We start from the raw sequence: 25,208 nt of genomic DNA, 5'->3' as shown, positions 1-25,208 counted from the left end.
CTTCTATATTATTTTTAATTAATTTTAAATAGGCATGTTTAATTCCACGTCCTGAAGGCGCAGGTGTAATATAGTATTGTGGTTTAAGCTTGCCCACCTTGTCTCTTAACACGAGCCCAGGAGCATTAGGCCATTCATTTGCATTTTAATCAACTGAAAGAGGGGGTCTATTGACCCAGAGATCATTAACTAACATGTACCTGTATTGTTTAACATTGAGATTATCATGTTGTTTCGATTGCTCCGAGATTTTACAGCTGGCTGTTCAAATGCTAATGAAGCAAGAGTTGGATCTGGGTAAATTAATACACATATCAGACACATAGGATCAGGCCAATTTGAATACAAATAGAATGCCATGCTTCGGTGAAACTCACAGTACTGCACTCACTACCAACCTATTTTTGAAAGCTCGACTTAAAATAAAAATAAAATACAATTAAAACCCACTTGAATATGGTTAGGGTTAGGATCCATTTTTCGTCTTTTAACATTTTACTTTACATTTTGCCTTGCCTATTTACTAAATAAAATGTAATAACATAAATAACAAATGGTTACATGGATAAAAACAATACCCATTAAACGGCCGACTCTTTGAATGTCCCCCAATACATTTTAAGAAGACTTGGCAAGTAGGGGGTTTGTGGCGCCCCCTTCAGCACTTTAATTATACACCCCTGTTTAAAACTTAAAGTTATGATACACTGGAATGAGAGTAGGCTACCATCCAAACCATTAAAAAAATCGAAATGCTTTTTACCTTTTTTATTGAAACTGCGTAGATGTTGGGGGTCTACAAAAGTCTACAAAATAAATAAGTAAATAAATACATTGAACATAATGAAAATGTAACAGCAGGTTTAATGTGCACATTTTGGATGGTTTAATTCTCTTAGCTAATGAACTTACAAATATAGTGATAGATTATCAAACCAAGTAAAATCAAGTAGTCTCTAGGATTTAATGGAATAAATTAGTAATGGCTAATTAAACAGAGGCCAAACAGTTGATTGCCTTTTTGACAATATTTACATGTTGTCAAGGATAGCCAGAGTAAACAGTGATAGGCTACAACTATTTGCAACGTCACGGGGACACGCCCACAAGATGCACAAATGCCCTTATAACGAGACAGGTAGACAGCCAGGCAGGCGCATTAGAGACGCATCTTCTGTCTCGGACTGAATGAGAGCGAACAGTTGAGTTATCTAACTTTTGCAACATGGCCCTTGCAGGTGCGATGTTGCCTTCGATAAATACATTTTCGAGCAACCAGACTTTGGACGAAAAGCAGGCTGAAATTGTTCGGGTAAGTTCACTTTTTATTTTAAGTTTTTATGGTATGTTTTGTTTGGGTTGCATAACATATCTAAGCGTACATAATGCTTTCTGGGCAATGTTTTACAATTCTGCGTTTATCTACTAAAGAATGAAGCAGGCTAACCCTAAAAATGTCTGTTTTACAGGACTGGGAAATTGAGCACGCCTCAACGGTTGGGGACATGAGACCTCTGATCGAGGTGGAGTTCAGCATTGTGGAGTCGCCACCTCTGGCCAAAGACGAGGACGAGCTTTCCAAGTTTTTGGATCTAGAGTTCATTCTGTCCAACTCCGTCACGTCTGACAGTGACAACACGACGCAGCAGCCGCCCGCCTATACCTTACCGGAGTCACCGGAGAGCTGCAGTACAGTCTACGACAGCGACGGCTGTCACCCGTCGCCAAACGCGTTTTGCGGCAACAACTTTAACGCGCGTCCTGTTCACAGTCTGGTAGCAGAGCTGTTTACACCAGACATGAATTATCATGGCGACTCATCGCATGATTATAGTTTGAAAGGACCCAGGCTGGAGTACACTGAACTGAGGGCTCTAAACTCTCGAAACCCGGCGCACTTACCGGTGACCAATTCTAGTAGTATGGGATACAAAATAAAAACTGAAAACCACGAGCAGTCCTGCATGATGGCAAACGACTACGTGGGAAATTATTATGGACATGAACCACAGCGCGTTATGCAGCACCAGAGTTACGGGCATCACGGCATGCAACATGATGTTGCACGGGACATGTTAGACAGGAAAGACGGCATTGTGACAGAGATGAACTCTCACCAGCACGTTAACGTTGCACATCAACAGCAGTTCATGAATAGCGCGCCTTATCCGCCACAGTACGGCCAGCATCAGCAGTATCACGGACATTACACCGTGTTCAGCGATCCCTTGCGATCAAATCACCCGGCCATGCAGGGTGTGATGTTGACTCCACCATCCTCGCCTCTTCTGGGGTTTTTAAATCCCGAAGACAGCAAGCCCAAACGAGGACGTCGGTCGTGGGCACGAAAACGGACCGCGACGCACAGCTGTGAATTCCCCGGTTGTGGGAAAACGTACACGAAGAGTTCGCATTTGAAAGCGCACATGAGAACGCACACAGGTACGCAGTGAATGCGCGTTTTATCATTCTTAGCCTTTTTATTTGATTGACACTGTGAGTAACGTGACTAGTGAACACAATAACAAATGTTTTTCATTCTGTTCCGATCACAGGTGAGAAACCATATCATTGCAGTTGGGAAGGTTGTGGCTGGAAGTTCGCCAGGTCGGACGAGCTGACGCGTCACTACAGAAAACACACGGGACACAGGCCGTTTCAGTGCCACCTGTGCGAGAGAGCCTTCTCCCGATCGGATCACCTGGCCCTGCACATGAAGAGGCACATGTAAAAAAAGACTTTATTTTAAACCACGAGAGGATTTTATATTGGGATAGCAGTTATGTTAATAGCAGTCAAATGTCATTTGTTTTTTTAAATTATGACAGTGGAGAAGTTCATTTAGAAGATAAATTATGTAGTACTTTCCCAGATGTATAGAAATGGGGCAGGACCCACACTTTGTATATATTTGTATTTTTTATTTTGTCTATACATTTATACATCAGGGAATATTTTTGTCATGGATTTGCAGAATAAAAATTCATTTTTGTACTCAAGCTTCTGTCTTAAAATTGAATTTCTGATCACCCTGAAAGTCTGCAGTTAAAGAATAAAGCAAAACAGTTTCATGATTTCAATCAAAAACATGCTCAATTAAGTAGGTATATGGTGAAATAAATAGGTCTACTAAAAACACCATTTAAAACATTGGAACTATACAGTTTTAATGAGGTTTTGTTACTATCACTATCACTAGTACTACATCTATTTATCTTTATACCGCTACTATTACTTGTAAAAGAACATCCTCAACCACAAGCCTCACAAACCCCCAGAACAAGTTTTCTGCTCTGGAAAACTACAGTAATGTCGCCCTCTGTTGTCTAAAATTGGTAGCCAAACCACATTCTCAGTACAAGTTGACTTGTCGTACTGTCAAAAGTGATCCGTTATGGTTTAGTCTCCCTCTGCTGGCAAGAAAACATACTGCATCCAAACAGCGGTATTAAAGGGGTACTTCACCCAAAAATGAAGATTCTGTCATCATTTACTCACCTTCGGGTTGTTCCAAATCTGTATACATTTCTTTGTTCTGATGAACACAGAGAAAGATATTGGGAAGAATGCTTATAACCGAACAGATCTTGTCCCCCATTGACTCCCATAGTAGGAAAAATTACTTGATCATTTTTTTGTTCTGTTGAACACAAAATAAGACATTTTGAAAAATGTAGGACAGCAAACAGTTCTGGGGCACCTTTGACTACCATTGTATTTTTTCCTACTATGATAGTCAATGGGGGGCAAAATCTGTCTGGTTAAAAGCATTCTTCCAAATATCTTTCTCTGTGTTCATCAGAACAAAGAAATTGACACAGATTTGAAACAACTCGAATGTGAGTAATTGATGACAGAATTTTAATTTGTGGGTGAAGAATGCTTTTCATGTTCAGTTTTGTCCCTTGTGCATTATATCTATATTCTCACATATATGTGGCCCTGTGTGTGAAAGTGGCCTTCCTCAGTCAATATTAAAGATCAAGATTATATTTTCACAGAACGTTCTTTACATTATGTATGATGCATTTATGTGGGAAACAACAACGACTTTAGCTGGGTTTTGACAGGCAGGGTCACATAATATAAAGCTATTTCCATTAATATATTAATAGCCCTATCCGAATCATTCTACGTTTAAATCACTTTTTGTTTGGTTTGTCAAAAAGTTGTCCCGCGTTTCACAGGAAGAACTTGCGGCAGTTTCCGGTTGGGGCGTCTTAAAAGCAGAAAGAAATGGGAAACTGAGAAAATAGTTAAATTTAGCAGATGCTGTACACCGCAGTGGTGTATAGAAGTGGCGTTCTACAGTATTTTAATGTTATAACGACACGTGAACTTATGAAATTATAATTTAAAATACGGTAGAAATACAGCACTTCTATATACCACTGCGGGGTGAGACGCGGATGTAACGCGTGCACATCGGCTGTTAGTATTAACGTCCACCACGAGAGGGCAGTATTTGCTATGGTATGTCCATGTCATGGTAAAATTACCACCCAAGGTTGAGCCCAAGTTTGTGTCATATGGTCAGAAATACTGAGAGGCAAGATAAGTCTGTAAATATTTATAAAGTATGCTGAATCACATCGCACCTGTGAAGACAGCTTCTGTATCCCTGGGACCTCAAAAGTGGGCTCATTTAGATTTAAGGCAAATGTTTTTAGATGTATTTATTCTAGAAAATAACGAAAAAGCTTGGACTTGTCTAATTCATTCCATATCCTCCGTCATTTTCTAGTACCATCTGAATATAAATGATAAATAAACTGAATTCATGAAGTGTCTTGCCATCGGCTCAGCAGAATACAAACACAGTTTTAAGCCATATCAGCTTTTGCAAACTCATAGAGATGCTTAGTACCTCTAAACGTCCTTTAAATTAAAATCGAGTATAGTGGGTAATGTTTTGTTATCCTACTTTTGACAAATAACACATCTTGTCATTTGGGTTGACTGGTCCTGTTACGACACAGGTAATTCAGTCCAGTGAGTCCACGGCTGTGCTGCGCAACGGTGCTTTTTAGAGGGAGAGTAGATATCCTCATATCGCCTTTGAGCATCCTTTAAAGAATAAAAAGGTAACAATCTGTATCTCTCTCGCTAACTGTTCTCATATCTTCCATTATATTCATTACACATGGTTACGATCTGTTGCTACGCATCCCGCGTGACGGAATTGTTTCACCGCATCTTTCACTTTCTGTCTCATTCTGTGGGTTTAAAAGCAACATATGGCTTATTTAGAAGAAAGAGGGCAAACAGACCCTTGCTGTTTCGCACAACACAGCGTCATATCGTCATAATCGTTTAAACGCAGGTCCGTCTGTCTGAGACGTAATCATGCCGCCACGTGCTGCTTCCGCCGGTTAACCTGTAACGTTAGTGGATTCATCCACTTATTTGACTGCTTCGGTCGTGATGTAAATGTCAATCAGATAAACACATTTTCACGTCTTTATTGTAATTTTATTGCATTCTGCTTCGCGTTGGTGACGTAGCAAATTATTATATTTATTACGGTTATTTATCAGATTATTATAACCTTTTATGAAACGCATCATCAACGTAATTTGTGGAAGTTCAAAAGCTTGACATTACTTAATGGGTTAACAACACCTAATATCTGCAACATCCCTATATCTTTCTGACTGTGAGTGGGAGGGACTCTTGTGGAGTGGGCGGAGTCTCAACTGAACGTCGTGTATTGTTGAATGCGAGTTTAACAAAGAAATGTCTATCAACGTAACGAATAAGTCGTATTTACAAATTTCAGGAAGCCGGTAATGATTCAGGACAAATCATTATCATTCACATAGAAAGTGCAGCATGGCACCAACGACCAATGGTAAGCGCACTGAATATTACGGATAAAGCAATCCTTCCGCATTTTCATACCATCATCAAAAGTTCATTCGTTTCACTGGACTTATTTTAATGTATTGCACAATACTATTATTTATTATTCGATTCAGCTCATGTTTTAGTTTAATTACGTAAGTGTTTCATAAAATCAGGGTTTGTTTTGAGATGTACAACATGCACGTGGTCATGGTTTTTAACTTGCATCAGTTGGTAATGAGGGGCGGGGGACGCGCCACGTAAAGTGAACTGATAGCATGAGAGCCGTGGCGTAAATATAGAATTTACATGTAATGTTTTCTGTGAAATAAACTTGCTAATGAAGGACCTGTTGGGTGTAAACAAGTCAGAAATGCTGGTGACTATACTCTTTAAAAGGTGCTACGGTTCTTCACAGCGATGCCAGCATACAAGAACCATTTCTGGTTCCCCAAAGAACAATATACTTCAAGGTTTTATAAATTGCTTTTTATAATCTAAAAAAACTTTTTCCACTGCAAATAACCGGCTTTTGTCAAACAGAAAGGTAAAGGTAAATCGAACCATTCAGCCAAATATGGTTATTTTAATATGTGGTGTCGCTAAGTATCAGTCTAGTTAAAGTCTGTTAGATTTTTTTTATGAATAATGAATCAATATTCTTTCAATTCCATTAACTTCTAATGGCTGTTAGCTACAACAGCACCATAACATCTTATTTCCTGAAACTGAGACACTCAAATGTCATCATGTCAGTCATAAATATGTAAACTGTGAAATGTAACATGCTTAAATTATATGTTTAGTACACTTTCCTGAAAACCGGAATAATTGTGGACAAGCAGTCATATTAACAACGATTTTAAATAGGTCTAGAAATGTGGCACATTACATGTACGTTTCTTTCTTCATTCAAGGTGACTAGGATGTCATATCGTCTCTTGATGGTTTAATATTAATTTATGAAGTGGCTTAAGTATTTAACTTTCTGAATCTGTTTCATTACTTAACGTAACCTACTAATGTTCTGTCGTACTGTTCAGGTTGATTTTGGAATTTAGCTGATGTTTTATTATATGATTTTACTTCTTTGGCTACATACAGTACATCAAAATCTGAATGTAGGATGCTGCCTGTAGTGGTAACAGGTGGTGAATCCTCCAAATACCATATCAAAAGAGAGAGGGAATAAAACTTTCAATTCCCTAAGAAACAAGAGTAGAACGAGGCTATTTGTAAACAAACATATTACCCGTCTCTGACCACCTCTATGAACACGGTCCAGACAGGAAATGATGTCCACCTGAGATTATTACAGCGTAGTTTTCATGTGTCAGTGCGTCATGCTTAAACATTGATGATGGGCACACTTAAGATCATTTATACCACTGAGAAGATGAGAGGCTGAAGAATAACTAGACTGCATAGCCACATCTGGTGCCAATCTGGGCACAAAACGTTGAGGTTGTGTAAGACAGCAGTACATGGATGTCAAATCATGCGTTAAGCGCGTTGAACCTGTGTACTTTACATGGTACGGTTTGGCTTCACCACAGGAAAAAGTTCTGTGTAGACATCCTGTCACATCTTCACAAACAGGAAAAGTGACAACCGTAATACTTTTGTGTTTATTATTTTGTCTTCATCATATGCATATTTATTGTGTATCTTTAGTGGGTTGCTCTTTTAAAATATTAATTGTATGTTATGGCCAGAGGGCTTCAATGGCATGCAGTTTTAAGAATAGGAAGATCCACGATCATCTTGATAATGAACGCTCAATGTTTTTTCTCAAAGCCTTTTAAAGAGAAAAACAATATAAATGTTTATGCATAACTCTGGTGAGGCTGTTTTTATTTTCATAATTAGTGCTCCCATGCATAGTCACGTTCATCAGACCGGAAATCAAAACATTGAATTTCCTGGCCAGACAGAATGTCCACAGTGTAAAGTAAATGGGATTAAATGATTATGAGAGCAGTATTTCCCCGCTGGTTGAGTGGAAATGGGGAATGTTATTGTCATATTTTTGTAGGATGTGGTGTCATGCTTCAACATGGGTGTTTGGAGTCAGTCCATGTTTTTCAGAAATGTACTGAACCAGAAGCCTATAAAGCCTAATTAACTTTATGATGTCGGGTTTTTTATTTTTAATACCAGCTTGAACAAACACGTGAAAGAAATGAAAACGGAACAAATTTGACAGATGCCGAATTGAATAAATCAGTTTTTTTATTATTTTTCCAACATTTATTTTTACGATTGTTTTCTCCAAACCATATTGTTGTCTGTGTTTAAAAACAGGGTACTTGAGATTGACGGATTGGACTCTGAGTTGAACATTTGCCAAAGCATTGCACAAAGTTTGTTATCTAAATGAATGTAGATAGAGACTAGAGTAACTTTGCTATAAATTCACTGCCGATAATACATCAGTGTTAGTAATGCAAAAGAAAATAAATGAATAGCCTTTATTCTTAGGCGACTCTGATGCCCTGAGATGTTACTGCATTTAAATATGAATTCCCCTCACACTTCATACAATATTACTGAGTACAATAATTGATCTGGTCCTTTCCTTATATGCTATCTAAATGCGATGTAAAATAAGTCATTTGTTTTTAAAATGGAGCTACATATATACTGTTTACCTTTTTTATTATAGTGCACAGGCAAGTTGGCGTTGTTGCTCAAACATGTGAGATGAAGCAGTGTTTGGGGCTGTTTTATCTTTGTTGGGTGGAGCTGAGGAGGTGCTGCACACATTGTATCATGCTACCACAGATGTTCACTTGTAATCACGCCTTTGCAGCCCAAAAAGACAGATACCCTGTTCAGTTGCCCTGAACCTTTTAAGCAGCTACCTGTTTTCTCTATATTGCTCTGCCAGTAGCTTGTGTCAGATGACTATTGTAATGACCATTAAAAAAACATTTGGCTGGGCCACAGTTGTAGCCATAGTATAATCATTTAAATTCATATATTCATTTGTGATTGCATTAATTCACTATGTGTGATGTTTTTTTTTTGTGTAAAAACGTTTAGATGTTTTGTGTTGACTTGGAATAGCGTGCCAACACACAGGAAAAGATTGTATACCTGGTCAGGTCTGTCCAGCAGGAAACCTTACAGTGCAGGTGCTCTTACATGGAGGCGGTTTAGTATGTCAGTGATTTCCTGAACGTTTCAGTCTCTGTGGCGGTTGAAAACGGTCCTTTCCACCCATCGCAGCTAATGACAGCCACCATATGACCTGCCACAGCGTTGTAGACACTTCACCCGTCACTTCCAGCGGTGTCTGCAGGGGGACTTTCCAACTGACAGGCACATATATATTTTAAAGGGGTCATATGAAACGGCTAAAACGAATATTATAGTTTGTTTTAGATGTAATGCATTGTGTATACACGGTTTAAGGTTAAAAACGCTGTATTTTCCACATACCGTGCATGTTTGTATCTCCTCTTTGCCCCGCCTCTCTGAAACACGCAGATTTCTAACAAAGCTCATGGCTCTGAAAAGCGAGGTGTGCTATGATTGGCCAGTTAACCAGTGCGTAGTGATTGGTCGAATACTGCAAGCGTGTGACGGAAATGTAATGCCTCTTACCATATTTGGAACATCAGGTTCTGAAGCAATTGTACTGACAGGTACGCCCACCTTACTTGCGTATACATTTTGGCGGTCTTAGTCAAATCATACCACGAAATGATGTGGATTTGTGGGGGTGTGTGGTTACACGAGGCATTTCATGCAGGTCTGGGTGAGCATTCGCTTTTAGACAGAATGCATCTTTTTTTTCCGACACTTAAATTTTTGCAATTTTACGTGTCTAATACATGCATGGGCAACTTATAACACACCAAAGACACATATGACCCCTTTAAGAAGTGCTTGGGGTCTTCTTAAGAGCAAATTATAATGGTTGTGCCACATACATTTATCGTTCACTATTTACTTATTGATGGTGATGTTGACCAGAATAAGAATTATTATTGCTATTATTGTTTTGTTGCTGAAACTACCTTTCATTATCAAGTCCTTTTTACGTTTCCACTACACATCCACCCAACAAAGATAAAACAAATATAAAGCTTTTGATTTTGTTTTGGTGGATAAATCCAACCTGTGCTTTAGTGATACCAATTGTAGCCAATAACCCTTCCTTTATATTATTATACATATTATTATTTTTCAACTTGCTTTTCTCATGTCACTGCAATATCAGTTATAATATTTATGTGTCATGTATTTAGTGTCATGTTTTTTTTTTCAGATAGCCCTCAACTCATTCTGGAAAGAGTACATTGTGTGGCGCAAGAGACAACTCAATACTGATAAGAGAGAGTTTGAGTAAGTCATTGGTTCATTGGTGGAGAGTTTGTACTCACTGTTTATCTTAAGGGTTATCTTGCTGCTTTTTGTAAATAAAAACATCTTTTGTGAAGGTTAGTGGAGGTGAGTTGTGGTACACTTGACTTTTAACCTAGTTATGTTTATGCTCTTTCTTAACCTTGATCTAGTGTAGTATATTTTTTGTGTGTGGTAAATTAAATGGTTGATGTTGTCAGATACCTTGCCCAATGAGGTTTTGATGTTCTCTTTGACAAAATGTGTATAACATATACACCTGTTTAATGTTGTAATTGACAAAATGTTACGATAATAAAATGTAACTTATAACTTCACGTAAAATCGGAGAAAGGATAAAATTGCTCTTCAATTTCTGTAGAGTGACAAGCAATTATAACTGTAAATTTTAACCATAAAATCTATAAATTCAACCATAAGAAATTGTTCTTTTAAATTGCTAAATTTCTGTTTTAGTGTAAAAAATCACTCTAGCCAAATATTTGTAAAAGTTCATATGCTAGTATTATATATCAGGGGTTAAATTCAGACATTTTAAAGTAGATGAGAATGTGCGATGTGGACTGTTTGCTTGTGTCGAGATGAGTTCGTCACTAGAACATAAGAGTGATTTACCCATAATCCAGTAAGTGTAGTGCTCCTGACAGCATCTCTTTTATTGTGAAGTAGTTTTGAATCGTTGGATCACTGTTTTACAAATGTGACCTCAGATCATAAAATTCCAATGTGCTTCTTCACAATAATATATATCATGCTCGAAGTTTTCTTAAAATCTACTCAATTTGCCCACAAACTAGACTTTAAAGAGTTGCATAGATGAATCTGGTAAATAATTGTAGTTTTTCACATTTTTAGTAGTTTATGCTGAGTTTACCATGTAAGCATCCTCTATATAATTTTTCATCTATTTTCTTTTTTCACTATTGTAATATCACACTTTCTAGTCTTGCATAAACTGCATCTACACTCCCCAGCCAGTACATGGTTAATGTTACTGGGTCTTATCAGCATTTATGGAATGATTGATTTAGAAAGAGAACAACATAGTTGGAAGCTAACAGTTGCTTTTCCCCATCTTCTACCCTCCTCCTCCCTGTCACATGTTCCTTTCACAGCATAGAAAAGTTCCTGGATTAACGCAGAATTAACACAAAGCAGAGACGCCACCTCAGCCCAACACCGCAAACCAGCAAGCGACTGAACGAGCAGAAAGAAAAAAAACATTTGTGGGAGAAGCAGCGCACAGCAGAGACCGAGAGTGATAGCCAGAAACTCAAAACGTGTCCCAGAGAGCACAGAGATCCTGCGGCCGGGGACGGGCATCCTTCCTGAAAGGGGACCCACGCTTCAGAAGCATGGAGGAAAAACAATTTTCTGGCATTTTGGTGAGTCAATTCACTTGAATTTTGTACGTTATTTTTAGATTAACTTTTACTTACATTTCAATCTTGAATTAGATTTTTATTTGTAATAACGCTACCTGATAAGTTGTTATGAATTGCCCTGTGCAAACCCGCACGTTTGTACAAGTTGAACTAAAGCAGGCCAAAATGTTGTGGATCAGGCCACAATTCTAAATCTAACACTACATTTTTCGCGGATTAACATTTTAAGTTTTGAGAAAAGAATGAATTGTTGTGTTAAGCATGAGTGTTTACACTAAGCTGTTTTGTCTGCCTGCACTAGAAATACTTGCAAGAGTTCAAGGAGTTGAACTAAAAACGTTTTCATTGATTGAAGTCTTCGCGGTGTAAAGACCCTTAAAAGAAATTAGCACAAAATGTACTGAAAGCTTCTTAAAATCTACAACTAAGGATTAAAATAATATAATGGAACTGAATTTAACAGAGAATCCAGAGGAGAAAAGAACAATGTTTTGCCATTCTTTGAAACCTCACACGAGTACACAAAAATCTAATTGTGCTGGATAAAAAGTGTTATAATCCATTGTTTCAGTGATGGATTATTATAATTAAGACTTCTTCTGTGATTAAAAAGCAATTTGAATTTATCTGCCGAGTAAGAAATTGAGAGGCTGTAATGCAGTACTTCTGAATCCCGACGGCTCTGTTTGTTAACTGTTGCTGTGCTGAAGGCACCGATGTGACCTGAGAGTGTTTGATGGGACTTTTGTAGTCAAAGACCGAGATGAAAGTGGTGCAAGACTGTGCTGCAAGAGTAACAGTCAGGGCTGTGTGATGTTCCAGTGAGATGTCTCTTAAACAAGAGGATGAAGCATGTTAGTAAGAGAAAGTAAACGCGTTCATTAAAATAAGATGTATTATTAATGTAATTATTTGTGCTTTATAAATGAAAAACTAGAAGCAGCAACAGTAGCTATAAACACATCTAAAGTAATTATAAATTATATGTTTTTTACTCTTACTGAATTTTAGTTTCGTAGAGGGCAGTATATTGTGTGAAGTGTCAGTGGCTTGTGTGGAGCAGGTGCAAGGCTGGACTGTTTGTCTTTGTTGGCGTTGAGTAATGTTGTAGTTTCTTTGGTTACTTAAAGTGGATAGTGTGTTTCTGCGGCATGCTGTAATACCCCATTGTACAGAAATAGGGTTTTACGCCTCGCACTTCTTCTCCATTTGAGCTGATCCCATTTCATTCTTAATAGCCATGAAATGGGGCATCAAATGAGAATGTTTACGGGAACCTTCTGGGAACATTTCTTATATTTTATGCGGTACATTTTAGGTTTAACCATAGAAGCATTTAATAGAGGATTACAGTATTCCATAACTTCCATTCCTTTATATCTGTGTTGTTATTCCATCTAAACGCTTTTGTGCTGTGTCCTGTAGCTCATCACTGAATTCCATCACATTTATAATCATTGTTTCCCTTTAAATCTTGTTGTATTGCCCCATTTTGTGGTAAGGTAAGTCTTCTTTTGACATTTTACAGTACTTGTACCTGTAGTGTACTTACCTAAGAAAGTACTGGGTAGTAACTACATGGTATAAGTTTAGGGGTTCAGGGTTAGTACCTATTACCCAGTTATTCTATTTACTGTAATAAGTACACAGTATGTACATGTGAAACAGGACTGTAAAATAAAGTGCTACCCTATAAGACTTCAAAGTATGTGGTACCCTTCATTGCAGAGGTTGGGTGCTCACGAAAGACTTTTTGAGTGGCACAATTGTTTACTCGTCATTTCGATTGACTGGTCGTGATTGGGAGAGTGACACCTCACTGGACACAAATAGTTTTGCCTAATGTACAGTTTCTGGCCCATGAAAGGGAGTCCTTGAATCTTCCCTAGAAGATGCTGTCAAAAGACTTGCATGCCTGTGCCAGTACTGTAAACGTTTTTTTAAATCCTCTTTGTGTCCGACAGATGCTGTTCAGCTTGAAGAATATCCTGACGTGTTGACAATGAGATATCAGCAGCGTAACGCCCATTGTTACTCTCTGTCTTTTGACAGTGACACAGTGACAGTAGTGACTGAAAGCTGCAGTAACCCAAAACATAATTAGAGTCGAGTAAAATGACATGAAAGGAATTAACGCTAGAGCTGTCAGACAGTAAGAAACGGTTGCTTTGGAACTCTTAGCTCTGATGACCTTTTGCTTTACTCACTTTTTTTTGTCCTTTGGATGTACTCCAACAACTCCCAGGAGTTGTTAATGTGTGCTGCTTACTGTAAAGTGGAAATTAAGCGAAAACAAATGTTGGATCCCTAAGACTATGTTTTCTTCAATCCCACGGGATGCTGAGCTATTGCTGTACATTATTTTGCCTTGTGTACTCAAACACTGCCAGGCACTGATCAACGAACCATAAAAGAAACTAGCCACTAGTAAATTGTATTTATACAGATATTTTCTGTTATCCTGGTTGTCTAAAGCGTGTTTTTTACTTCTGCGTCGGACCTACGCCGTAGGCAACGCGCTGGTTTTTGTTTATACTTGTGCGTCATTGTCCGCATCGACATGCAATGGCCACTAGGTGTCAATGTCCACTGTCGTGTTGCTTGTGTAACCAAGACAAGAGCCGAAGAAGCAGCGGTTCGTTGTGTAAGCTGTCTGAGAAGTATTTAGCAGTGATAGCGGGAAGTAAACAGTCACTTTTGCAGCTTGAGTTGTTAAATACAGAAAAACACGTAATTTATTTATGTAATTAATTCGGAAAAGCATATGAGATAACCCGACACTATTGCTGAGTTTTTTGACCTGAAGGGAGAGGGTTCAAGCAGACCAATCACAGCGCTTGTGGTCCAAGTCGCATCAGGCTACGGCATAGGGTACGTGTCTTTACGTAGGCTATGGCGTAGGTCCGACGCAGAAGTAAAAACTCTGTTCAAAACTCTGGCAAGTTTCCTCCCAGTCACTCGCGCAGTCCACAACAAACGGCGCTCCTCATGTGCAACGCACAAGAATTGACTTACTGGAAAATACAAAGAAAGTTTAGCTTTAGCACATTTTGCTAATCCACGTCAAGACTCGTAATAAATAAAAACACAAATAAAGAACATACATATTTGGTGAAATGGTCCATTTTACACTAATTGGAACGAATTTGATCTATACCTTTTGTGTTTTGAAAACAATTTACAATTCAATATATCATATATCAATATATAGATTGATCATTTTTCCTGCATCTGTGCATCATCCTGGACGAATTTTATTAAAGAAATTGTTGCAATATGTTCTTAGAACAGTTTATCTTTAAACATATGATGCTGCCTAAGGTGCTTTCCTGTCAGGAGCGTGTTTGTGGTGCCTTAAATGCTGTTTAAGTTTCAGTCATTATTGGTTTACATAAATGTAAAAAAGTCCTTTTATTTTAACGAGAATCATTTTTATGATTTATTTTGGTTCATTTCTGTTTATTCGTGATAAAAAGTCTCAGTTTTAAGTGATGAGGGTCAACGTCAAGGCCATTCTTAGGTCAGCAGCACTTTCAGACTTACGTAAGGAACATATTGAGCTGTTCGCCACTCGCATTAGCTACAGCGTTCGTGTCTTTGCAACCGTGCAACCGTAGCGCCTTCAGGGGCATGAGAACAGATGTGGTCGAGCGCAGGGGAAGTCAAACATGATTTCTGTCTATGTTTGAGCCACTGACTTTCCTGTCTGTGGAGTGCAACAAGCCCACAGAGAAGGCAGCCACCGTGGAGTAAGCACAATTAAAGGACAAAGGCCACCAAATGCCAAACACGTCCACTGCTGCGATTCCTTTAAAAAATACTCCCCTTTTCCAAAAGGGCCTATTGAGTCTCGGGCTTTAGATTTCCTTAGAAGTAACCACTCAGGCAGAAAATTTCGTTTTTCTGTTTCTTCCTCTCGCTTTTATATTTGAAAGTACCCCTATTCTGCCAAGACTAAACAAAAATACGGACCAAGAACGAGACCCTTTTTGTCCTAGCCTGCTGAAATTATGGACTGCAGTTTATCGCCGCGTTCCACCCACCTGGCTTCCTAAATCTTCTCATTTTTATTAATATTATTTTTAACGGTTGACTTGAAGTCCCTGAAAGCCTTTTCAGCTCATATTTTGGTAATTTGTTGCGGTTGAACCCGACCTGCTCCCCCCGTACTGGTGAGAATAGAAGAAAAAGGCCTGGGTTGAGGGGGGTCTGCTGTTCTCAGGGTTTCTCCAGAGAACCAGCCCCTTGACCTATTATTTATCATTCTGAAGCTCTCCGTGTTAAAAGATCACAGCAGCACAACCCTTGCTGTTGTGTTTACCAAATCATGTAAAAAATGAAGTGCCAGGAATTCCATAATAAAGCCATGAAAAGCAGAATTTCTAATTCAAATTATAATTATAAGTGACTTATAGAACTTCCAAGTATACAGTTTTCAGTTTGTGTGTCCCTGGGTGTCAATCCTATAACCTTAATGTGGATAGTGCTTTGCTCTACCAGTTGAGCTATGGCAACACAGGATTTTTGAGACTGAAGTATATTTTGTCTATAATTGATCTAGACCGTTTAAAATCAGTCTCACTCTTTTTTGGTGCTGTATTACACAACAAACAATAAAAAATGTCCCATAAACAATTGCGTAGTTTCCTTTAAAATGACTCTAATGTTTTCTGTGAGCGTAAACAGTGCTCACTGTGTGCCTCTCATGTACCATTGACAGGAAGCTTCGCTCGAGTGTCACAGAGTCTCTACTGCTTTGTACTGGTTTCTTTTGTGTGCTGAGAGAAAAGAACTTCACCCCACAGACAACTTGTAAACTCTGTTCTGTAGTTCAGTGTCTTTGCCCTCTTGAGTTGAAAAAAAAAGATTTTCAGCTGTTTGTCAAAACATGGCTGGTCCTAATACACGCCCCTGTAACCATTTCAATTGCATATGTAAGTTTACAAAATATCATATGACTTTTGATTTAACAAATGAATCAAATGCCAACTTTTACCAACTCTCTTCCCCCTTAGACTCAAGTAAAGCTTGATTGTTTGTTTTCACTGTTCTGATTGGCTGACAGTTTATTCCACGTGAGGCAAGTCAAGTCACATGTACCTCAATTTCATCCTCAGCGATGGTCCCATATGTTTGTTGAAATGTGTATGTTGTGTGCTTTTTCCGGCACGATTTGTGCCCAAGCGATTCCTCTGAGCCCCATTCTTCCCGGAGGAGATCTGAGCTACACGCTATTTATAAAGAATTAGCAGCTGGGGCCCTTCTAGCCAAATTATGGCAGGAGGTAGCGTGAGTGGGGGTGAATCGTAGAAGTTTCAGGTTAATCCAAGCGTTGGAAATTGCTCGTCAGCGTCCAGAAAGCCATTGGACCAGGCAGACGTCACAGACTCTTTCTGCCCCAAACACACACCAAAGGAAGAGGGTAGGAAGTTGTTTTCAGGCGAAGGTCCATAAATATGTCTCCGTGTTGCCCCCAACAATGTCCGTGCCAGACTTTTCACTGGCACGTCTGGCCCGACATGGACTAGGATTAAGATTCACTACGTTACTTCCTGCTGTACAAAGTAAGCATTTCCTTACAAGAAGTTACGAATAAGAAGGACACCCATTTTGGTGGCATTGTCATCACCGTTGAAGTGTAATGGAGATTGAGAGCATATTAAATTGATTTGTAATGATAGACATGAATATGTATTCAGAGTGATGCAATGGGATCAGAAAGCCGTTTATTAAAATAGTCTTCTTTATTTGAACCCTGTTAATTGGAGCCATTTTACGTATATTGGAATGATATGAATTGATTAAAGAGTACATTCCTCGAGATCATAAAAAATACATTTCATGAAGTGTTTAATTTTGCCGTGTTTGAATGTAAGCAATCTGCCAAGTTGTAAATCCGAAGGTGAACGAATAACAAAGTTATTAGCTTATAAAAAAGGTAATCGACTCTGAATCACGCGAACAAGCCATGACCTGTCCGAATCTTTAACCACAATGTACCTACGTCACTAGAAAAATCCCCGCCTACTGACTGCGAAAACTTTACTCTCTCCTCCCCAAACACTGTACTAGCTCGTTCGTGACGTGTGCATCATGTCTAAGAGAAGCTGTGTTCTATGTAGTGAAACTAAGTCAGTCTTATTTTCACTACCAAAGGAAGAACTTCTGAGGAAAAAATGGTTACTATTTATTTTTCAAACGACACCAAAGGAGTATAAACCGAACGTTTTACTTTGCGCGCGTCATTTTACCGAAGATTGCTTCATCAATCTTGGCGCCTTTACTGCAGGATACATTAAACGTCTTTCCTTAAAAGATGTTGCAATACCAACTTTATTTGGACCTGTAAGCTCCACCGAATCACAACCTGTAAGTGTGACTCTTTGTTTTTGTCTTTACTTAAAATTAAATTTGTGTGACGTTATCTCATGTCTGTGTTTAGCTAACGTTACCGTTATTTTTGGGGTTGTTACTGTTTGTTTACCTAACGTTAGCTATAAACTCGTTGCGCTAATGTAAGTGTTCAACCATATTAACTCGCAAAGTCTTTATTTCAAGAACTGCGTGGTGTACTATAGTTATAATAACATCTGAAGATACGAACACCGTACACTGTATGCCGTGATAACTAACTGTTACAAGAGAAGTGTCTAAAACAGTCCTTTTTCTTACTGGCATCTGTATAAGGATTAAAGAATGATTCGTCAGACTCGGGCTCGAACTGGTAAGGTAAAATCGACGCCATCTCTCTCTATACACTGTTAATATCCAACCACCTGCAAACCGTAATACAGCGGTAATGATAGGCGGTCCATTTGCGACACATGCTGAACGCGTTTGACCAATCACAGCAGACTAGACCATTTGACCAATCACAGCAGACTAGACCATCTGACCAATCACAGCAGACTACACTATCTGACCAATCAGATCAGACTACGCTGGCGGAAAGGCGGAGATTACACAGATGAATCGCGGAACGAATCATTTGAGAGTCAGTCAAGAAGTAAGGTAATAAAAACTGCTTATTATTACGAAATAATAGTATTTTTACATCATGTATGTACATAAACTTGTTGTCGGACACTCCATAAACCAAAATAAGCCCTTAAAAATATTGAGGAATGTACTCTTTAATGCAAATTGGCCTGTTTCAGTTTCGTGAGTTTTCACTTTCTATTTGTCTTAATGCTTATTTCTTCTAAAGCTAGCTAGTAACTTCCCAATTTACACACTTTTTTTAATGTTTCTCAATTCTGTAAAACACACCAAGTCACATTGTGTTCAGCTGATTGGCCAAAGCAAAACTTGAGAAATCGCAGAGATTTTTACCTTTTAATGCTTTAATACCTTTATTTTGTAAAAAGTCATTTTTGTTCTTTTTTATTTTTATCTTTATATCTCTCTACTGATCATAAAGTTCTTCTGTTATGCTAAATTAAAAATCCTAAGAAACTCATTTATTAATATACAATGTAGTCATGATTCACGATGCTAGTTGCTGTTTTAAAACAAAAACTAAACTTGTCAGCTTAGAGAGTGAGTTTTTTTGAAAAACTTTTGATGTTTAGCAAGACTAGTACCACTGCTTCCTTTGGTTGGCAGTGACATTATGTAAGTCTCTTGTTTTAAAGTATGACCATAGGAATGACTCAATTATGGTTTCCTATTTTATTTATTACCAGCGTGCCTCTATTTAAACCGCACAATCCTTCAGCTTTTCTGTTGTCTTGTGCAGGGGGTAAAAATCTCGTGAGTAGTTATGTAAAACCGTGGTCCTCTGTTTTGTGTGTCTTTGCTTAGAGTTGTTTTTGTGTGTTGGACATACCACTCTGGATTGTAAATAGGGCAAAAGAGAGTTCCGGTAGGAGACGGCTCATCAAAGCCGGCACTAAGTTTGAAAAAGTGACGTTTTCAGTCAGCAGTAGTATTTTAGCCCTCACTGAGGCCCTCTTGTTCTGCTGTCAATAGAGGGAACGTGCTCTGAATGGGAAACACCTGCTTAAGGGCTTTTGCTGGAAATGACACTTACCAAAGCTCTCTGGTGAAATTGGAAACCTCTTGTGTTACTTTCCTATATTCAGGTTACACTAGAGGATACGGTATTTACCTTGGTTTTTGGCTCCACATGACCCACGAGTCTAAATTGATGGCAGCATTTTCTGCTGCAGAGCAATTTAGCTCTGTGCTTCTCTCTCGATGTTTGATTTTGTTCTGTAGTAGGCTTAGGACTGAAAGGAAGGTTGTAAAATGTATGGCTTTTGGGAACCCTGCTGGTTAAGCGTTTTGTTTGTTGACTCGTAGGTGCAAGTGCCATTTTAAATTGCAATGACATAAATCATAAATGGTGTAAACTCATGAGCTGTCTTCATTGTGCTTTTAATAAAGGCATTTAACATCTACATGTTTGGCATTTTGTCCAGAGCGACTTGAGGTTTACATTTTATTAGTACTGTATGTGTGATCTCTGGGATTAAACCCATGACCTTTTCATCGCTAACGAAAAGCTTACCAAGTAAGCTGCAAGAACACACAGAGTATCTAGTAAGTAAGTTGTTGATCAAGGATTCAAGCATTGTGATTCAAGCAGTTATTCTAAACAATTACAGTATATCACATTTCAATAACTGACACTAGGAATGTCACAATTTAACAATATTTATCGTATTCGAAACTGTATTAAAACATTGAAAATATACAATAACCATATATTAAATTATGATCATTTATATTGTTAATAGTACACATAATAATTTTGTAACTAATAATTTAACGCCTATTTAATAATTTAACGCCCATTTAAAAATTTGCCCTAGGAGCCACAAACTCTTTCTTTCTACATCCTACACTTATATTTGGAATATGATTCAATAACCAAAAAGAGAAAACACATAATAAACACATCTGAAGATTGTTAATTGATTTAAAACAAATTTCAATAGATATGTAAACTGTGAAATCTTTTAGCCACAATAATTGTGTAGTGAAAATCTGTCGGCCCTAATAGTGTTTACAATTGACAGTCTATTCTCCACTTAATAATAGTATAATAATATTTTAATAATCAGCCGATATCTACATTGGTATTTATTTATAATATTTTTCTTTTCTTTATAATGGGCACTGCGTATTAGAGATGAGTGTCCAATTAGGAGATCTTAGCCCCAGTGTGCACACTTGTTTTGTTTTCATGTTTTTATTCAGTTTCAATGCCTCAGTCCTTCTCTTGCTCTTATCGCTTGCCATTATGCTATTGATATGGAGCAGTGCAAATAGAGTGTACATATCCTCATTAGAAGTGAGTCTTTTTGTGATGGGAGGCGAGGCCCCGTGCTGCTGCTTGACTAATAGGGGTTGGCTGGGGCCTCTGAGGAGTCTCTAATGACCGGCTGTGTAAGATTCCCTTACAGCCGGGCTCGTGGCTCAGACACAAGGAGCTGCCCGAAGCTATGCGTGCGTATGTATGTGTGGGTGGGTGTCACAAATACATCAACAAGGTCTTAATCAGTTGCCTGTAGTTGGTGGGACATCCTGAAAAGGGTACGTGAAAATAAACTTTTCAAGACATGTGCCCACTGAAATGATTTTTGAGCCATATTCTGACTTGATCTGCAAGTTGATATCATGGATGTGTTCATACAGCCAGACCACTTTGTGGGATTGTGGCTAGGGATGTGCATTCCGACTAATTTGAATCGAACAGTTTTTGTAAATGACTAGTCAACTAGTCTAAAAGTAAGAAACCCCTAAGGCAGGGGTTCCCAAACTTTTCAGCCCGTGACCCCCAAAATAACAGTGCCAGTGACTTGAGACCCCCACTATCCTCGGAGGTGGTTAAAGTATACAAACTAAAAAAACTATTCTACCCAAACGCCCATAATGACAACTCAAAAGAGCACAGTCTAACATAATATTTTTTTGTAGTTATTTACTCTTTACTTGTTGTTATACATAAACTATGAACTATTAATACAGATGGTCGAATTTCATCAATAAGGGGGGGATGCAACGGTGTTTCTTGCATTCTGACTTATTTTTAATGTTAAATTACAATGCTGTGGCCTGCAGCTGCTGCTCGTTACTCACGGCATTTTAGTGATGGAAGTTATACACCGCCCGTCCAAAAAAAGTCACACACTCTAATATTTCATTGGACCGCCTATTGCTTTGATTACGGCACGCATTCGCTGTGTCATAGTTTCGATAAGCTTCTGCAATGTCCAGAATGTCCATTTTTTCCCGTCCAGAGTTTTAATTTCAGCATTAATGCGTCCAGCATTCATTTTTCGCCAATGGTCGAGTTGGACCGCTGCGCAAAGTCTTCTCCAGCACATCCCAAAGATTCTCATTGGGGTTAAGGTGTGGACTCTGAATGAAAATGATGTCTCATGCTCCCTGAACCACTCTTTCACAATTTGAGCCTGATGAATCCTGGCTTTGTCATCTTGGAATATGCCCGTGCCATCAGGGAAGAAAAGACTCATTAATGGAATAACCTGGTCATTCAGTATTTTCAGGTAGTCAGCTGACCTCATCCTTTGTGCACATAACGTTGCTGAACCTAGACCTCCATCCAATGGGAGGCTCTTACCCGTTTGCTTAGTTAAATCCAGGTGGTGACTTTTTTTTAAACGGTGGATATAACGCTGGATTTGGAGATCGTTTGAAACTGATACATGGCGCGGTCCCAGCGCTAAAAGATGCTGGACATGAACCGCACGCGGTAATTGAAATTGAGTCATATGTCTATGTTTTGTTGGCAATGGGTGCCCACATGCTTTATTTCCGCCCCCCATCCCCCCGCACGCGTCATATGTTTTCGGAAATAATCGTACAGCTGTATCTGTCTTTTATACATGTGATCAAACTAAAGACACTATGGATATTTGAAGGTTGCGATACTATTCTGTAAGTACTCAAGATTAACATGAGATATGCAGAAACTATCTGAGCTATGGACACTTTAAATATAAAATGAATTTTTATTCCAAACACAGACAAGAAGTTAACTTCCAGGCGCGTTCATCCAATGAAACCCATACAGTTGAGGTCAAAAGTTTACATCTTTTAAAAGTTGTACGCATCTGAAAATGGTCCTTGGTGTAAATTGTTATATTCCTTTTTCTGAGAAACATACGTATATGTATTTTTTGGCTTCTGAAGGACATTACTAAATGAAAAAATAAGATACAGTATATAAACTAAACAATAACAATTTACACCACTTGTCATTTTCAGAGGTTTACACCCACCTGAATGAATAGTGGTGCCTTCATGAGCATCACTGAATGCAATTTATGAGCAATGTTTCTATCTATTGTAATAGCTGTGTATGAGTCTTTCGTTTGTCTTCAATGTAAAAAGATGAATATCAACGTCATACAGTTACTGCTGTACATGAGTCAAATATACAGAAATGTTGAAAAAGCAAAGATTCTGGAGGACCTGTATGATTTTTCTGAAAATCTGTGGACAACAAGAAACCCTTAAACAACTGTGACAAAACATAAAAACTGTCATTGATTGTTCAGGTACCATCATATACAGTATTAATAATCTGGGGATGTACATTTTTTACCTGGGCTATTTTTAGAAACTGTTATAATTCTTCGGTGTGAGATTTATGTTAACATTTCTTTTGTGAAATAACTTATTCAGGGCAGGACTAAATTAAAAATAAACCTTTATTTTCAAAATTCTTCTTATTTTTCCCAAATTTTCAGCATTTTCCAGATTCTGCAAAGGGGGTGTAAACGTTTGACCTCAACCGTATCATTTAATCTATTAATCAAATTGTCAAATCACATTATTAATGCTTCTAAAAACAGGTCATAAATATGTGGTTGTGTTTTCTTTGCATTAAAACATTAGAACATGTTTAAATGATCATATCTTCAACCTTGATCTCCAACTTGATCACTTTCTGAACTGGTATCGTGAATTCAAAAGCCCTCTCTCTTAACAAAATTTAAACAATCATATTTTGGAACCTGCAGAATTGGATCATTCAATGTCCAAAATGACCAAATCTACTATTTTTTACATTATACACTTAAAATCACAAAAGCAACCTTAATAGCACACAGTCAAAACAATCTAGATAAACTAGTGGACCTCACCAATTGGCTAGTCATTACAGTATTGCAGACTTGCTCAACATGCATCTAATCTAAGCACTAGATAATGGATGTAACTAAGCCAGAAATTTTGCAGTATAATTTTAGTTTCATTTGTGTAGTTATGTGAAAAGAGATGCTCATCTTTATGTGTGCCTAAAGGGCCAGACAGACCAGATGTAGTTTATGTTCAGCTGAGAGAGCATCCTCAATAACTCGCAGGCATACGAAACATCACTTTCACCTCATTTAAAAATACTTTTTACTATGATGGATAGAATGTGATACATAATTTGTTAAATAATATATGCCTTTCTGTCTTTGAATGGAAAAACCTAGAAAACTTCAGACTAATGTTTTTTGCCTACAAATCTATATTTTTTCATTGTATAGGTTGTTTACATATTATATAGATAGTTGTGCAAATTCTCCAGTTTTGGCACAATCTCATGATCCATATTATGTGAGTATGATTTAAGAAAATTCTGAAGATGTTGTGCAGTTACTGAGTGCAGCTCTAATGTGTCAGAGGAGAACTGGTCCTCCTGGCTGAGACTGGTTTCTTCCAAGATTTTTTCTCCATTTGATCATCATTAGAGTTTTGTTTCCTCGTCACTGTGCCGTGTTGGCTTGGTCACTGGGAGACTGCTGATATTAGATTATCTTATGGTCATGTAAATTCCATTAACATTGCTTTTTTAGAATGGTCTTCTCTTTCTGTAAACCATGTACTGTACTGTTTTGTATTCTACCTCTTTCTGTGTTTTTCTTTTTTTCCTGTAAAGCTGCTTTGAATCAATGCAAGATTGTGAAAAGCACCATATACATATAATGTATTTGAATTAAATTGCAGTCCAGTGGAAAAAATATGACTTGTGTATGAAGTTGTTAACATGGGAAATATAACAAAGTTAAATTCGATTTTCAATCCCCATATGTCAGGATGAGAGAGAGTAAATAGGGATAGTTAACTCAAAAATAAAAATTCTGTCACCGCTAAAATCCACCCTCATGTCATTCCAAATGACATAGGACTCTTTCTTCTGTGGAACACAAAAAAGGATATTTTAAGAAATGTCTCAGTGTTTTTTTGTCCATACATTGGAAGTCAATGGGGGCCAATGTTGTTTGGTTACCATTCATTCTTTAAAACATCTTTTTTAATGTTTTGTGCAGAAGAAAGAAAGTCATACAGGTTTAAAACGACATGAATGTAAATAAATGATCTTGAACATGAATAAATGATCTTTTGGGGAGAGCTATCTCTTTAAACCAGCTCCTAAACTAGTGGCAAACCAATTATATGTGGTAAATAATAAAACAAATTAATGATAACATCAACTGCATTTGGTTGCCATGCGTGGTTTGGTTCATTCCATATTGTGGAGTTGATACAAGTGTCAGTGCTGTATCTTTTTTTGCAACCGCCCGCTCATTAAATGCATCACCACTATTGTACACCTCTATCAAATGCTCATTAGGCCGAGCGCCA

General features: G+C 38.0%; 2 protein-coding genes across 4 annotated transcripts in view; both read left to right on the top strand.

The window, feature by feature from the left end:
* The first annotated feature begins 1,151 nt into the window (after positions 1 to 1,151).
* klf17 (Kruppel like factor 17) lies at positions 1,152 to 2,999 on the top strand. Its single transcript, XM_057334382.1, has 3 exons — positions 1,152 to 1,312; positions 1,470 to 2,442; positions 2,556 to 2,999. The coding sequence occupies exons 1-3, from the start codon at positions 1,226 to 1,228 to the stop codon at positions 2,729 to 2,731; spliced, it is 1,236 nt and encodes a 411-aa protein (XP_057190365.1). The 5' UTR covers positions 1,152 to 1,225; the 3' UTR covers positions 2,732 to 2,999.
* A 1,983-nt stretch (positions 3,000 to 4,982) lies between these two features.
* The window catches only part of slc6a9 (solute carrier family 6 member 9), a 51,089-nt gene continuing 30,863 nt past the window's right edge, over positions 4,983 to 25,208 (top strand). The window contains exons 1-3 of one of the 3 annotated variants that reach the window (XM_057333234.1): positions 4,983 to 5,084; positions 10,121 to 10,197; positions 11,331 to 11,600. In XM_057333234.1, the coding sequence (XP_057189217.1) occupies positions 11,571 to 11,600 (30 nt within the window). In that variant the 5' untranslated portion in view covers positions 4,983 to 5,084; positions 10,121 to 10,197; positions 11,331 to 11,570. Of the gene's footprint in view, positions 5,085 to 5,689; positions 5,852 to 10,120; positions 10,198 to 11,330; positions 11,601 to 25,208 lie in introns of those variants that run through there. The other 2 variants (XM_057333235.1, XM_057333233.1) reach the window with 2 other exon arrangements.

The sequence above is a fragment of the Triplophysa rosa genome, linkage group LG5 (assembly GCF_024868665.1).
Source record: "Triplophysa rosa linkage group LG5, Trosa_1v2, whole genome shotgun sequence".
In the NCBI taxonomy this organism is placed as follows: domain Eukaryota; kingdom Metazoa; phylum Chordata; class Actinopteri; order Cypriniformes; family Nemacheilidae; genus Triplophysa; species Triplophysa rosa.
This window is presented reverse-complemented; position numbering and strand designations above follow the sequence as displayed.